This window comes from Cyprinodon tularosa, unplaced genomic scaffold (genome assembly GCF_016077235.1).
Source record: "Cyprinodon tularosa strain WSP-4 unplaced genomic scaffold, ASM1607723v1 ctg91, whole genome shotgun sequence".
Taxonomy (NCBI): domain Eukaryota; kingdom Metazoa; phylum Chordata; class Actinopteri; order Cyprinodontiformes; family Cyprinodontidae; genus Cyprinodon; species Cyprinodon tularosa.
Window position 1 is genome coordinate 1,246,260 of NW_024039685.1, and position 14,627 is coordinate 1,260,886.

At 38.0% G+C, this 14,627-nt stretch overlaps 1 protein-coding gene across 10 annotated transcripts in view; it reads left to right on the forward strand.

Annotated features, from left to right (window-relative positions):
• The window catches only part of ppargc1a (peroxisome proliferator-activated receptor gamma, coactivator 1 alpha), a 485,324-nt gene extending 470,982 nt beyond the window's left edge, over positions 1-14,342 (forward strand). For all 10 annotated transcript variants that reach the window (XM_038274349.1, XM_038274350.1, XM_038274354.1 and 7 more), the window contains 5 exons: positions 515-607; positions 1,737-1,857; positions 4,511-4,632; positions 4,951-5,102; positions 11,459-14,342. In XM_038274349.1, coding sequence (XP_038130277.1) covers positions 515-607; positions 1,737-1,857; positions 4,511-4,632; positions 4,951-5,102; positions 11,459-11,562 — 592 coding nt within the window. In that variant the 3' untranslated portion in view covers positions 11,563-14,342. The remainder of the gene's footprint in view (positions 1-514; positions 608-1,736; positions 1,858-4,510; positions 4,633-4,950; positions 5,103-11,458) is intronic.
• Positions 14,343-14,627: the final 285 nt, after the last annotated feature.

Here is a 14,627-nt window from a genome sequence, read left to right on the forward strand (position 1 = left end):
GTTTTTATTTTATACCATTTTTAGCACTAACACTGGGAGGGGGAAAAAGTAGAGGGTGCTGTAGCTTGTTTTAACTAACCTGCTCTCTAAAGAAGCATACCTTTGCTTCCTAAACTTCTCCTTTTCTATTATTTAGTTGTTCCTCCTTCAGGAACATTTCAATAATTGAGCACCAGAAGCTCAAGGAGAGAAGGTGGAAAAAACTCCACAGTCAGGCTACAATGGTCTAAACTATTGACCACATCTTCATACAACATAGATAGCAGGCCCATGTCTTTGCCAGATCAGGTGTGTTAAAAAAAAAAGAAATCAGCAATAAATGATGAACATTTACTGTTGTTATGACTTACATGAAAGCTAGGTGGTATAAAAATAGAGTTGAAAGAAAATGTAATATTCTGAAGATGGCATATTAAATCAAACCAGGTGCCAATGAAGACAGCAGATTTTATTTTAATCGAAAGTAATGTATTTGGATAGAGAGTAATGTCTTAACACTTTGCTTTCCCTTCAGGTCTCATCATACCTCCGATCTCAATGCTTTCCGCTCCAGAATCCATAAGAGCCCCAACCCTCAGTCTCGATCTCTGCTCAGCCGCAGGCCAAGGTAATTATTTTATGTGAATTATTTAGCCCTCTTGTTTAATATACATTTTTAACCTTAGCTCAGTTGTATGCCTCGGGTAAGGGAAAATGTTTAATGTGTGCAGGAAAATTGCTGGGATTTATGATGGTATGAGAAAAAATTCAACAGGAGAGTTTAATAATTATTTTGTTATTTGCATTTAGTGTGCACATACTTTACAAACACAACTAGAATAATCAAAAAAGTGTAATGACAGCATCAAAACATTGAGGTGCCTAATTTAGCAGGACAAAGAAGATGATCAAAGCTGATGGGATAATTCTTAGAGTTAAATGTACAGCAATCCTGGCAGAAAAGTTGTTAGAGACAGAAGTCGTTAGAGACAGCCCAGGGAGGATCACTTTCCTGGAGGACAATGACCTTAAATATACAACCAGAGGTACAGTAAAATTGTTCAGATTAAAGATTATTAGAGTTTTAAAGGGATATATAACGATCCAGTCAAAGTCCAGATCTATATCTAATTAGAAATTTATGATAGGACTTAAAAATCAGCTAATGAACATTCATCCTCCCAGCTCTTTGCTGATATGTCTCCTAATAAATGCATTTGTAGTTTTCTAAGAATCACAGCAGAAGGGTAGGATTTCATATGCTGAGAAGTACTGGCATAAACTGACCCAATCTCAGAACCCAATCTGAACTGATTTGGCAATGAGATCCCAATAACACTTGACAAGTATAATAGTTATCAGTGGAAAACTTAGCAAACATGTCTTGTAGAAGCCTAGGTTGTTTGGATGACAGTAGCGCTTTCCCTTATGATGAAGCCCTAACTAAGCAGAAAGTAATGACATGTGAAGATGTGCTGACAGCGGCAGATGCTTGCGTCCCCAACTGTGCTGCTCGCCCGGCGTTCCCGCGGGCCCATCCTGTGGAGGCTTCGGCTTCTCTGTGGCAGTAAAAAGACATCTTAATGATTGTCCATCTCCTTCACCTTGCAACAAACTTCTCTGGAAATGCCAGATGTGTCCTTGGCAGATACTGGCGATTGTACCTCATGAGTACGGCAGACACGCTGTTGTTTATGTGGTGGGGAATAAGGGGGAGGAGTTATATAAGTCAGACACATCTTCTCTCTCCTGTACAGATATGACAGTTATGAAGAATACCAGCATGAGAGACTTAAGAGGGAGGAATACCGCCTGGATTACGAGAAGCGGGAGTTTGAAAGGGCCGAGCAGAGGGAGAAACAAAAGCAAAAAGCAGTGGTGAGTAAATATACACATATCAAGTTACATTCCCTGTTTTTTTTAAGCTTTATTCGACTTCATCTTCCTGGAACAACACTGATAAAAGAGCACATAATCAGTACAGTGGCACAGCCCACAGAAACCTCCCACAGACACACATTACTGAGATGAGACACCCTCCAGCCCTCTGCTACGTGCCAGAGCATCTTACTACTGAAGAGAATACATACAAACTAAATTTCTGAATGATTCAGGCGACAGGCCCTTCCTCTTTATCTCTGGATTGCATGTTTTTAACAGTTCTGTTGTCTGGAAACACTGTCCACTCCTATTAATCACACCACGGGGTACAATGTGGAAATAGCACCAAGAACAGGAAGGAAGCAAAATGTTCATAGGTTTTTTGGGGGGGATTTTTTTCTCTTTTTGTATCTATTACACAATTCATCACATTTCACTAAACATTGCATTTCCCCCTCATCTAACCCCCTCTCCTTGTCTCAGGGGGAATTATTCAGCTTTCAGGAAGGCTGACAAAGCTACCACCCATTGATAAAACACACATTAAAATGATACAGTAATGCGAGCTCAGGCTCAGCATGCTTGGAGTCTTTTTTAGAGATGGAGAGACAAATAGTAATGAACAGTCCAGCTCCAACTGTCAAAGACAGTTTGTACAAAAGTAGATAAAAAAGCACCCTATCGAGTCTCTGTCATGTTCAGTCTACTTTACCCTCTACATACACATATATATATATATATATATATATATATATACACACACACACACACAGTACAGAGTAGACGTTTGGACACACCTTCTCATTCAAAGAGTTTTCTTTATTTTCATGACTATGAAAATTGTAGATTCACACTGAAGGCATCAAAACTATGAATTAACACGTGGAATTATGTACTTAACTAAATAGTGTGGAAGAACTGAAAATATAGCTTATATTCCAGACCTGAACCCAGGTCCGGTGATGGTGATTGTGGAGGCCAGGTCATCTGGCGCAGCACCCTATCACTTTCCTTCTTGGTCAAATAGCCATATAAATATATGTATGTATATTTATATATGAAATATATTATATATATATATATGATATAGACTTAGTTTGGAATTGTGTTCCCAAAGAATGGGCCCTAACCAGAGCAGAAAAAAAAGAAAAACATTGTAAAACCCCAAGAAACAAGACACTTTCTCAAAATTAGCTCCAAAACACTGAATAGGATTTAGGTTACATGGTTGGTTAAATATATATACTCTCCAAGGACGAAATCTGCACTATACTGAGGCAGACCAGAAAGACATCAGAGATTACTGTCATCAAAGGGGTTTGAAGGAGATGCTGTTGACAAGGACATCTGCAGCAATTGCCATGGACAGCACTATGAAACCATGGCGCAAAACACATACAAAAACAATTTGAAATGGCAGTTTACATTTATAAGCTTTCACAAAACCTAAATTATTTAAACAGTACTAGAGAAAATACAAACGTTTGGGCAAAATCCAAACTTTGAAGGGATTGCCTCGCAAATTTAACAACAGGCAGTTTGCGTTGGACTTTCTACAAGCAACCTTTACAACAAAGACAAATAACGTAAACGTTCCCTGGGCCATAATATCAATCCAGTGTGAATAGTAAGTTGACAATAACACAGGCCTATCTCATTAGATGAAACAAAATCCATCTGCTGGTCTGTCTTTGTAAAGTGAGTAATGGTAGCATCATATAGTTTGTCCTTTGACTAGAATTCCATAAGAAGCCCTTTCTCTATGGACATCAGTGCCAGTAATGTACCTGACGTGAGTCTTTATGTGCTTCTGGGCACCTTAAAAGGCCTCTCCACTTGTTAAATTTTTTTCTTTTAAATCTAATTCTGGAGTTGGTCATCCGATTTGTATGATTTGCTGCTTTTCTTGACATGCGTTTGATGTTAAAATTCGCTCACAGTGTTTTAAACTGCAAGAGGCTTAAGAATGTCCTAAGTAATTGCAATAAACGATAATACTGAGATGCTTTAGGTTTAGAAATTATTTTATTTGAACATGAAATTAAAACTAATCAATGGCGATAACTGCTGCCTGTTGCAGGTTTTTCCAAATTACTTCAGCTTGACCTCTATGTAAGCTCTGAAATTAAGGGATATCCTTTGCATCAATCTATTGCTGCATTTCACTTGTGTATAAAATGTTTTCAAAAGGATCAAAGCCTTTTAGTGTGAAAAATAGAATTTCTGTATCTTGCAACTAACGCTGGCTTTTCTGATTTATGATTCAGTCACCCTGTGGCTTTATTTTTAGACTTACAAAAAGAGGAACCAAGCCAAAAAACTTAAGACGCGGCATCATTTGATAAAAATCATTCTGCCTCGGGTTGATGAGTTGCAGAGAGAAAAGAGGAATTGTGGTGTCAAGGTAGATTGAAGGCGCTTCCGAACTGCTACTCCCATCAGATAAGGAAGCAAACAGACAGATGGAGAGGGGGAATGAAAACAGGGGCCCAGAGTCAGCAGCAGTATCCACAGGAGTGATCAAGACCAATTCATTTAAGTCCGGTGAAGAAAGAGAAGGGGAAATGAAAAAAACAGTTCCCCTCCCCCAGCACCACCACCATCTTTTAATCTCTTTGCGCCGTCTCTGTCTTGCTGTTTTAACGAGCAGGAGGAAAGACGGGTGGTGTATGTGGGGCGACTGAGGTCCGACTGCAGCCGCTCAGAGCTGAAGCGCCGCTTTGAAGTCTTTGGGGAAATTGAAGAATGTGCAGTGAACCTAAGGGACGATGGGTAAGGCTCTAGGATTTTTACAGCATTACAGTGCATTTTAACTGTAGTCTGGCATTGGTTTCGGCTAATTTGGTGACATTTATTTAAGAGTTCCTAACTAAATTAATTGCTCAGTGGCATTGCCAAACTTAATTGCAACGGACAATGACAAAGCTTTGCAATACATGGTTTCTCCTGACTCATCTTTGTACTGAAGAAACACCTGTATTGATTCGCTTTTGCATATAAATAGCATGATTTTTATCTAAAACATAACCCTCTGTCGAATCACTGCTATCCTATGGGAACATCTGACCCCTTTTTCTATTTTTTGATCAGGGACAATTTTGGCTTCATCATGTACCGTTACACCTGTGACGCCTTTGCCGCCCTTGAGAATGGACACACCCTCCGTAGATCAAATGAGCCTCAGTTTGAGTTGTGTTTCGATGGACAAAGGCAGCTCAGTAAATCACAATACACAGACTTGGGTGAGTTCCTCTTTTTAAAGGTTTTCCACAACCAGCTATGCAACATGTTTGTCTAGAAGGCTGTCATTAAGATAACACATAAATAATGGGGGGAAGTGGTAAAGTAGAATTAAGTGATGCTTCCATTTCCATCCATAGCCCTTTTCATTCAGTTTAGTACGTCCCACAAGGCCTCAAGGCCAAATCAGCCTGGGAAAATGCAGAGAATGAAGCTCAGTCCCCCCCCCCTCGTATCTGTGGTATTTTTAGCAAAAGGAACGATATCTCATCACTCACTCGGACATAGGAGAGATGCTTTTGCTTTTTTCAAAGTTAGAGAGCAAACACAGCACCTAAAAGCATTGGCAGCTTAATGCACTGATAGATGCACAAACGTAGGAATCCCTTTAGGAGTTTTGAGGAGGAAAATTAAGTGGAAAATATTAAAGAAAAAGAAAGACTAGCAAAGAGCTGAGGTAAGATGGATGGATGTGAGGAAGGTATCAGCAGTTTTTAAGTCCATCTGCTGTCAATACAGCACGGACGATGTTCATTTACCCAGTCGCCCTAGCAGCAAGATACTTATGCCTACATATACCCTACCACCTTTACAGGCTGTGTGGGTCTCATGGCATATTGCCGGATATCAATATTCATGTAATTCCTTCAGGTAAACATACACAAACACTCATACACAGGTGTAACTAGAAGGAATATAGCATACAGTTGACTCATGCATTTGATAACATTTGATTTTTTTCCCCATTTACGTGTCCTACTTTTGACACATGCAAAAAGTCATGTACCTCTTTCTCCTCTGATGGTTCTCCAGTGGCTAAAGATGGGCCTGCTTCTGTTGAAACCAGAAATGTTTTTAGGAGTTGTATAAAAGATTCCTTTGGTTTCAGGTTAAATCAAAGGAAATGTGCCATGTTTTAGCATCATTTGGATGACTGGCAATATACATTGTTTTTCTAAATGTCAAAAAACGAGCGAGATAACTTTTTTTTTTATTCAGAAGTTTTAGAGCTGTCTTTTAACCTGGTCTGCGACCAAGCTTCTAGTTAGCTAAATGCTTTTCCAGTTTCTCCAGAAATGGAATAACTGTGTGAGGATTTGGGGGATTCCCAGCTCTTGCATATCTTTATAGGCCCACAAACTTTCTGAGACTCAGTTTATGTCTTTCTGATATTTAAAGACCTGATTTGGTGATATGAATAAGTCTTTGTCTAATTAGAACACTACAGGTGCTGGTCATAAAATTAGAATATCATGAAAAAGTTGATTGATTTCAGTAATTCCATTTAAAAAGTGAAACTTGTATATTATATTCATACATTACATACAAACTCATATATTTCAGATGTTTATTTTGTTTAATTTTGATGATTACAAATGACAACAAATGAAAATCTCAAATTCATCATATCAGAAAATTAGAATATTACTGAAGACCAATAAAAACAAAGGATTTATAGAAATGTTGGCCAACTGAAAAGTATGAACATGAAAAGTATGAGCATGTACAGCACTCAGTATTTAGTTGGGCCTCCTTTGGCCTGTATTACTGCAGCAATGCGGCGTGGCATGGAGTCGATCAGTCTGTGGCACTGCTCAGGTGTTATGATAGCCCAGGTTGCTCTAATAGTGGCTTTTAGCTCTTCTGAATTGTTGGGTCTGGTGTATTGCATCTTCTTCTTCACAATACCCCATAGATTTTCTATGGGGTTAAGGTCAGGAGAGTTTGCTGGCCAATTAAGAACAGGGATACCATGGTCCTTCAACCAGGTACTGGTAGCTTTGGCACTGTGTGCAGGTGCCAAGTCCTGTTGGAAAATGAAATCTGCATCTCCAAAAAGTTGGTCAGCTGCAGGAAGCATGAAGTGCTCTAAAACTTCCTGGTATGTGGCTGCGTTGACCCTGGACCTCAGAAAACACAATGGACCAACACCAGCAGATGACATGGCACCCCAAACCATCACTGACTGTGGAAACTTTACACTGGACTTCAAGCAACATGGATGAAGTGCCTCTCTTCTTTTCCTCCAGACTCTGGGACCTTGATTTCCAAAGGAAATGCAAAATTTACTTTCATCAGAGAACATGACTTTGGACCACTCACCAGCAGTCCAGTCCTGTTTCTCTTTAGCCCAGGCAAGACGCTTCTGACGCTGTCTGTGGTTCAAGAGTGGCTTGACACAAGGAATGCGACAGCAGAAACCCATGTCTTTCATACGTCTGTGTGTTGTGGTTCTTGAAGCACTCACTCCAGCTGCAGTCCACTCTTTGTGAATCTCCCCCACATTTTTGAATGGGTTTTGTTTCACAATCCTCTCCAGGGTGCGGTTATCTCTCTTGCTTGTACACTTTTTTCGACCACATCTTTTCCTTCCCTTCGCCTCTCTATTAATGTGCTTGGACACTGAGCTCTGTGAACAGCCAGCCTCTTTAGCGATGACCTTTTGTGTCTTGCCCTCCTTGTGCAAGGTGTCGATGGTCGTCTTTTGGACAACTGTCAAGTCAGCAGTCTTCCCCATGATTGTGTAGCCTATAGAACTAGACTGAAAGACCATTTAAAGGCTTTTGCAGGTGGTTTGAGTTAATTAGCTGATTAGAGTGTGGCACCAGGGGCCATCAATTTTGAACCTTTTCACAATATTCTAATTTTCTGATATGATGAATTTGAGATTTTCATTTGTTGTCATTTGTAATCATCAAAATTAAACAAAATAAACATCTGAAATATATGAGTTTGTATGTAATGTATGAATATAATATACAAGTTTCACTTTTTAAATGGAATTACTGAAATCAATCTACTTTTTCATGATATTCTAATTTTATGACCAGCACCTGTATTTCCTACACCCCCACCTTAACTATTTGGCTAATGTCTTGAGATTCTGGCCGTTTCTCAATATGTGTACTTGTGGATCTCATGTGCTTGTGTTCCAATTCACAAGAACACAAGACTGAGAACAGAAAAAAAACACCGGATGTTGTTCTTGCCCCTCCCTCTTTACCAAGTATGCATCAGAGCAGACATGTCTGTTCTTGATTGACAGCTGTCCCATAATGCACCAGCAGCAACAGCTTCCAGTGGCATGCTCACAGAGCATAGAGTATTAATTGAAAAGTTCTCTTTTCTTTTATTAAAAGAAAAAAATTTTAAAAGTACGTTTTAAGACATTTAAGGCGAGAACATTATACTTTAAGCGCCACTATATGGTCCATTTACTGATTTAGTGGTAATAAAAAAAAAAGTTCCAATGTTGAGAGTACCGCAGCAACCACTGGACCTCCGAGGCTAACAGCAGCCAGGGCTAATTTTAGTCCGTCTGCAGCGTCCCTCTCTCGGCATAGCCGTCTGTGAAGTACCACTGGCTCTAATGTCGATTTTTTGTTTTGTGTTTATCTGACTGTGTTCATTATTATTCCCCCACTAAGTGAAAAAAGGAAGAATTTATGATTATCTAGAGACTATTAATAACAGGAGGTAAAATGCAGCTCCAGAGGAGCCGAGCGTGTGGTGAGGTCACCAGTACACTTCTGTTCCAATTGACCCATATTTATACTGCATGCTCCCGTTCTCCCAGAGTCCACACTTTCCTGTGTTCTTCTCAAGAACATACTTGGCGAGGACACGAGTCCATGCTTGTGTTCTTGTGAATTGAGGAACGGCCTCTGTCTCAGTATTTTGCAACGTTTACCTGTCCTTCTTGCACCAAACACATATTAAAATGCAACATCCAATATTTCGCCTTCTGATGATATCGGGCTTGCAAGCCTCCTACTGTTTTTTTTTTATGTAATGATTGTCAGTGCAGCAAAACACTTCTATTTTAGTTTTATTAGACCACGAGACATATCTATAAAGATTACAGTTGTTTGAACAGGTTATCGGCTAAATGTAATATGAGTTTTTATGTTGTATTCAAACTGATGGCTTCTTCCACTCCAAGTAGCCTTTCAGACCATGCGGGCAAAGGATTTATTTGACTGTGGATAATGACTTCAGACAGGATCTTGAGCTTTTCTGCTTTAGTTCAGATGTTGGTACACACTTTCACACTTAAAACAAGATAACATTAGTTCTCTGGGACATAAAAGGTTTCCCCTATTGGATGTGAAACATTGCCTTGCTGTTTATACTTTGTTTGAATTAAGCAAAGAGAGAAATTGGATGACTTTAGAACTTCTGGCATTGCAACAAAGAATAAGGAAAATATATCGAGGTCCACAGTCTTCTCTCAGATATTTCAGTTTATTTCTTTAGAAATTTACCCACAATGTCACTCAAAGAAGAAGTACTATTCAATTGTTTCCTTAGGGTGCATTGTCACTACTGTTTGGTTTTAAGATCATTCCTGGCATTGGTGAAAGTGCAAAGATTAAAAATTTTCATTGGCCCGGAGCAAGCGCAGAAAAGGAGCTAAATGTAATCACAGAGCTGTGCAAGAGCTCAGCTGGCTGAGCAGTTTGGCAGAGTTAAATGTGCACCAGAAAGATATTAAATGACCATATGTGAGATTTAAACGCTTCAGACCAGTCTGACTGCGTTCTCAGATTGGTAACTGTGCTCTGAAGTTGGTGGTGCAAACAGCATGGCTTATTATAGCAAACAGCATGTCTTCCCATAACTGCATATCGTCCCTTAATCTTTTACTGGTACACAGTACTGGACCATTTAAGTTTACTTTGAGTACTGATTGTTACCTATCTAACACAAGAAAGGTTTAGTCCTTTTTTAATGTGAGACAATAATACAATTTTCTTTCTCTCTACACAGTGAAGAAAATGTTTCTTTAAACCTTATGTGAAACATTACTATTTTACGTTTTCACACTGTAGCAAAAGGCCATCCTTCCATTTGACGATGAAATCTAAGATAAGGATCGACATTTTCGGATGACAGTAACTCTCAGAAATCTCAATCACCACAATATAAGTCCATGGGTCAAAAGACAGAAACAGGGCATTTTCCTAAATGAATGCTGCAATTCCAAAGCTTTTCCAGCCATTAGGCTTTTTTTGTAAAGAGAATCTGACAAAAATAAACAGCTGTTTATCCCAAAGCCTTGAGGACAGATATTGTGTCAAAATTTCAATCTGTTGAAATAGAATGGTCTCCATTCAACTACCTCGGTGTCAAGAGTAGACTGTTTTACATAGCACATGTTAAAAAGATTGAGCGGCATTTTATATTACTGGGGTACCAAAGCTTCTCCCCATTAATTCTTTTTTTTTTTTTTGTCTTTGTGACAGTGTCCATTAGTTTTGAGGAGCACGCTAGGATATTTTTCACCCCTCAAGGTGTGCGGCGAGACACAATTCAGCCCTCGGCCAATGCATTAGATCAAGTCTGGCGTCTCGTAGCTGCCACGGTCGTTCCCATTTCTCAAAGCTCGTGGAGTGTGCTGCTGGGCCCTGTAGGGGCCCCATTTGTGAAGCTGTCTGTTGGGTCAGATAAGATACCCTTTATATATTATCAGGTCGATCAAGAAAAACAGTACATACAGGAGACTATTTTGATACTGTTCCTCTGTCCAAGTTTCAGGCTTTGCTCTAGATATTCAAAATGTGTACCATCATTGCATGTACTTATAAATGAGCCAGCTGTAACAAAAAACTGAACGTAAAACAAAAACAATGTATTTGCTACCTGAGGCTTTGTTATCTCACTTTTCCTAGCTTCTTTAATTTTTTTTGTCCATTGGTCTTTTTGATTGCTTTTAAGAAATATTTTACATTCCTTAATCCAATTTTACTTTTGACTTAGGTTTTTCGGAAAAAGGGTAAAAAAAAAATCCATCAAAGACTAGACAGACCAGAGAGATCTCTCTTCATTTCCTTTATAATAGATGGTAGGACAGGTTTTTATGTAAGAAATATTTTAGAATCACCTTGTTGGGACTTCTACAATTAAACCTAATCCAGCCTAAACCCACCCTAAAAAAATGACAATTTAACCCCAGATAAGCCCTTGATGTCTAGCATTTATGTTGAAAATAGTAAAAATCCACACTTAAGAGCACACATGCTAATTTAGTAAACTTTATAGCATGTTGGAAACACATTTTAGTGTTTGAAACTATAACTATGTGTTACTCATTGACATCCGTTTTACTTTTTTACTGCAGCTGATCTGCGGCCAGACAGAGTATATAGTATGTTGATGATTAACCCGCAATTTAATAAAGTTTTCTTTTAACTCTTTATGATTTTGTGGAAGTTAAGCCTCACTGCAATGGACAAATAAGATTGTAGTTTAACATTGCAAGACCTTTTTTAGACAAAGACTCTGGAGGTCAGTTGTTAGTTTCAGTGTCCTGCCTGACATTAACCTCAACCTTTGTACTCTCCCTCCTCCTTTCCAGACTCCCATTCGGATGACTTTGATCCAACTTCCACGAAGAGCAAATATGACTCCATGGATTTTGACAGCCTGCTAAGAGAGGCCCAGCGCAGCCTGAGAAGGTAACCAGCTCCGGGGCGCCCGATGTCTGTGTCACAAAGAGGAACTTCTTATACCTCAACGTCGTTTCTCGCCTCATCAGCGATGAGACCACCAGAAGTTTTATGCTCTGTCAAAGAGCTCCTGAGAAGAATTCTATAGACCTATATGAAAAAAAAATGAATATATTAAGAATAAAAGTTTACATGAACATAGCTGCTCAAGAGCTGGGAAGAAACATTTCATCCTGGGAATGCCAGTCAACTCTCAAACTTGGATGCACTCTACTGCTGTAAAACCAGTTAAAAGAAGAAGGAAAGACTTTTTGATTTCCTTTTTTCCAAGCACTAAAATACCTACATTTTTTTTAAAGTGAAAAACAAGCAGTTCTTTCAGTCAGATCTGTTTCCTTTGCTCCTGATTTTCTTTTGACTCTTTTAAGTCTGGTATTTTGTATCTGGTGTTACATTACAAACAGGAAAGTGAGACAAGTGAGTTTTGAAGGTAAAATTCAAAAAGTAACATTGTGGTCTACATTTTAAAGGAGTAATGTAGCTGTGTATTTACAAATGCTATTAAAAAAGGACTATTTTTATTTTATGTACATATCAGAGTTCTTTATTTGTTACAGCTATGCACTGTAAAACGCAGCCTTTTTTTTTTTTAAAAGAGAAAATTTCTTAATTCAGAATGTTGATCTGTAGTAATTACAATACTGTTAAACATATTGTACACCTACATGATGTTTAGAAGACATGATATGATTGTAAAAAAAAAAAAAAAAAAGAAAAAAGTAAAAAAAGACATGTCCAATTGCTCATTTTGTGAGAGCATGTGAACAAATGTTCCTTTTTTTAGTTATTTTGTTTTGGTGGGGGAAAAACTGCGAAACCATGTATAGTTTTTTGTGTTTATAAAGTTTGTCAATCAGTGTTTTTGCCTAAGCAACCAGTCTAAAATACATTTTTAAGGTGTTTTTCATGATTGTTCCACATTTTTAACCATCACCCATCATTACATAATATATTTGTTCTTTTTCTGGGGTTTAAAAGGTGATTACCCTTGATAGAGTAAACAGCCAATCAGCACAGATATATTTATGTATTTATTTTAATATTTGAATCAAAGTATATTTATGGACTCCATTTTAAAATGGTGTACCTTATTTTTTTTTTTCCTATTTATGTCTCATGTTAACTGATTTTTGTTATTTAACTTGCAATCACTAGACAGGGTGTACAGTAAATAACGCTTTGGTGGGGATGTTATTACCTTCTATGCCTTCCGAAACAATCAAGCTCATCAGTCCAGCCCCTCATTCTTTTTTCAGGATTGACTTTGTTTGGTTCACTTGTTTTTAATAAGTTACAGATGACATGAAGCAATAAAATGATTTTATAGAAATTTTGTTGCGAAAACTTAAATATTGCCATCATCACTCCGCTCATGCTTGATTATGTGAATGCCAAACTAAAGTTTACAATTTTCCTTTTCCTGAATTTTATAAAGATCTTGTATTTGATGTAAAACATGTATATCACTGATATTATTCACACTAATAAAAAATGACAATAGTGGCGATTATGATCAAAATTAAAGAAAAAAATCTGTAAAAAAAAAAGCAATAAATTATTTTTCAGAGTTGTATTTTAGCTCCTAATGTCGTGCGATTTTTAGGACTTTGACCCATTACCCAGTCGCTGGAGTAGTTAATACTCATCCACTACCCCTCCTCTTCAAGATGTAGCTGAGTCTCTGTGATTGTGACATACACATTTCCTTGTGACATCTGTGCAAACGTGACTGACTCTTTAACTCCACCCCGTGTGTGTAAAAACATGCCCAGTCAAAGCTGATTGTTGTATGTTGCATGGCTATTTGAGGACAGCGGCTGGTTTAAAGCCTAAAATGTATTTAAATACATTCTTTTCAGCTGTCTGAACTGGCACAGTTTTTAAATTTGTCGTTCCAAAAGCCAAAAGAAACTCTCTTTAACATGCTGCTACCGCACCAACTCAACCCTCCCCTCCCCTCCCTTGTCCAAGTCCAGAAATCACAGCGCCGTCAACGTGACATGAAAGGTAACCTTGCGGTTTCTGGTTCAATTAATATCCTGTTTTTAGCAAGAGCCAAGTAATGAGAAAACCAACTATAAAAGCTTAGCTGATCACAGGCTCCCTTTCATGGAGTTTGACTCTGAGACAAGAAACAGTTAATTTTAATGATGCAAAAAGGCAAAAATTGGTTGAAGGATGTAAAAAAAAAATCCCTTTACCTTTTTTATGATAATGCTTAGCTTTTTTCTTTTTGCTGTATGTATAGCGTTTGGGTAATGGTGTCGTGTCCCACTTCATAGATGTGGCTTTAATCATTGTAATAAAAAAGTAAAAATGCTTTGTAAATTGCTTAGAGTAGCAATATATTACAACACCTCCAAGTTCAAATTACAACTTTGGTGGGCTTTTTTTTTTAATGAAAGGAGCCGTTGAGTTTCTTGCCACTGCTTAAACATTTGTTTTGTAATCATGTTTCTTTTGGAAGGACGATAATGTTCATTGGTAAGTGTGTAAGTGTCTAAAAGTGTGATTGGAGGGATGTATGTGTGTTTTTTTGTGTGTGTTTTCTGAAAAGGGGTTAGGGGTTGTCGCTACCTGTTTGTGTCCTATTCACGTTGCCTTCTGCCAAGTCCTTACCAATGCCTTTGTGGTTCTACCTACTGTACGACTTTCTTGTGACTTTTATTTTATATGTGCAATTCTCATCAGCCTCACCATGCCAATAAAGGGAAAATGTGTTTGAAAAACTGTCTATCCATGAGCGTGTTGGCTGTCATTTATTCTGTGCATGTCTTATTGTCCTTGTTCTTTTGATTTTAAGAACCATTTTGATTCAGTCTTGTTTGTTTTCTTCTTGAGGGGGATGGGTACATTGAAGCCTATGACATTAACTAAATTTAAACATTTCCAGATAATATATTTTTTTAACTCACTTTTGGATGTTGTGTTGAAATAATATGGAAAAAAACACACACACAAAACAGGCAATATAATTGATGTTATTGTAATGTGTGCCTAAATAACTTTAAGAAGCCA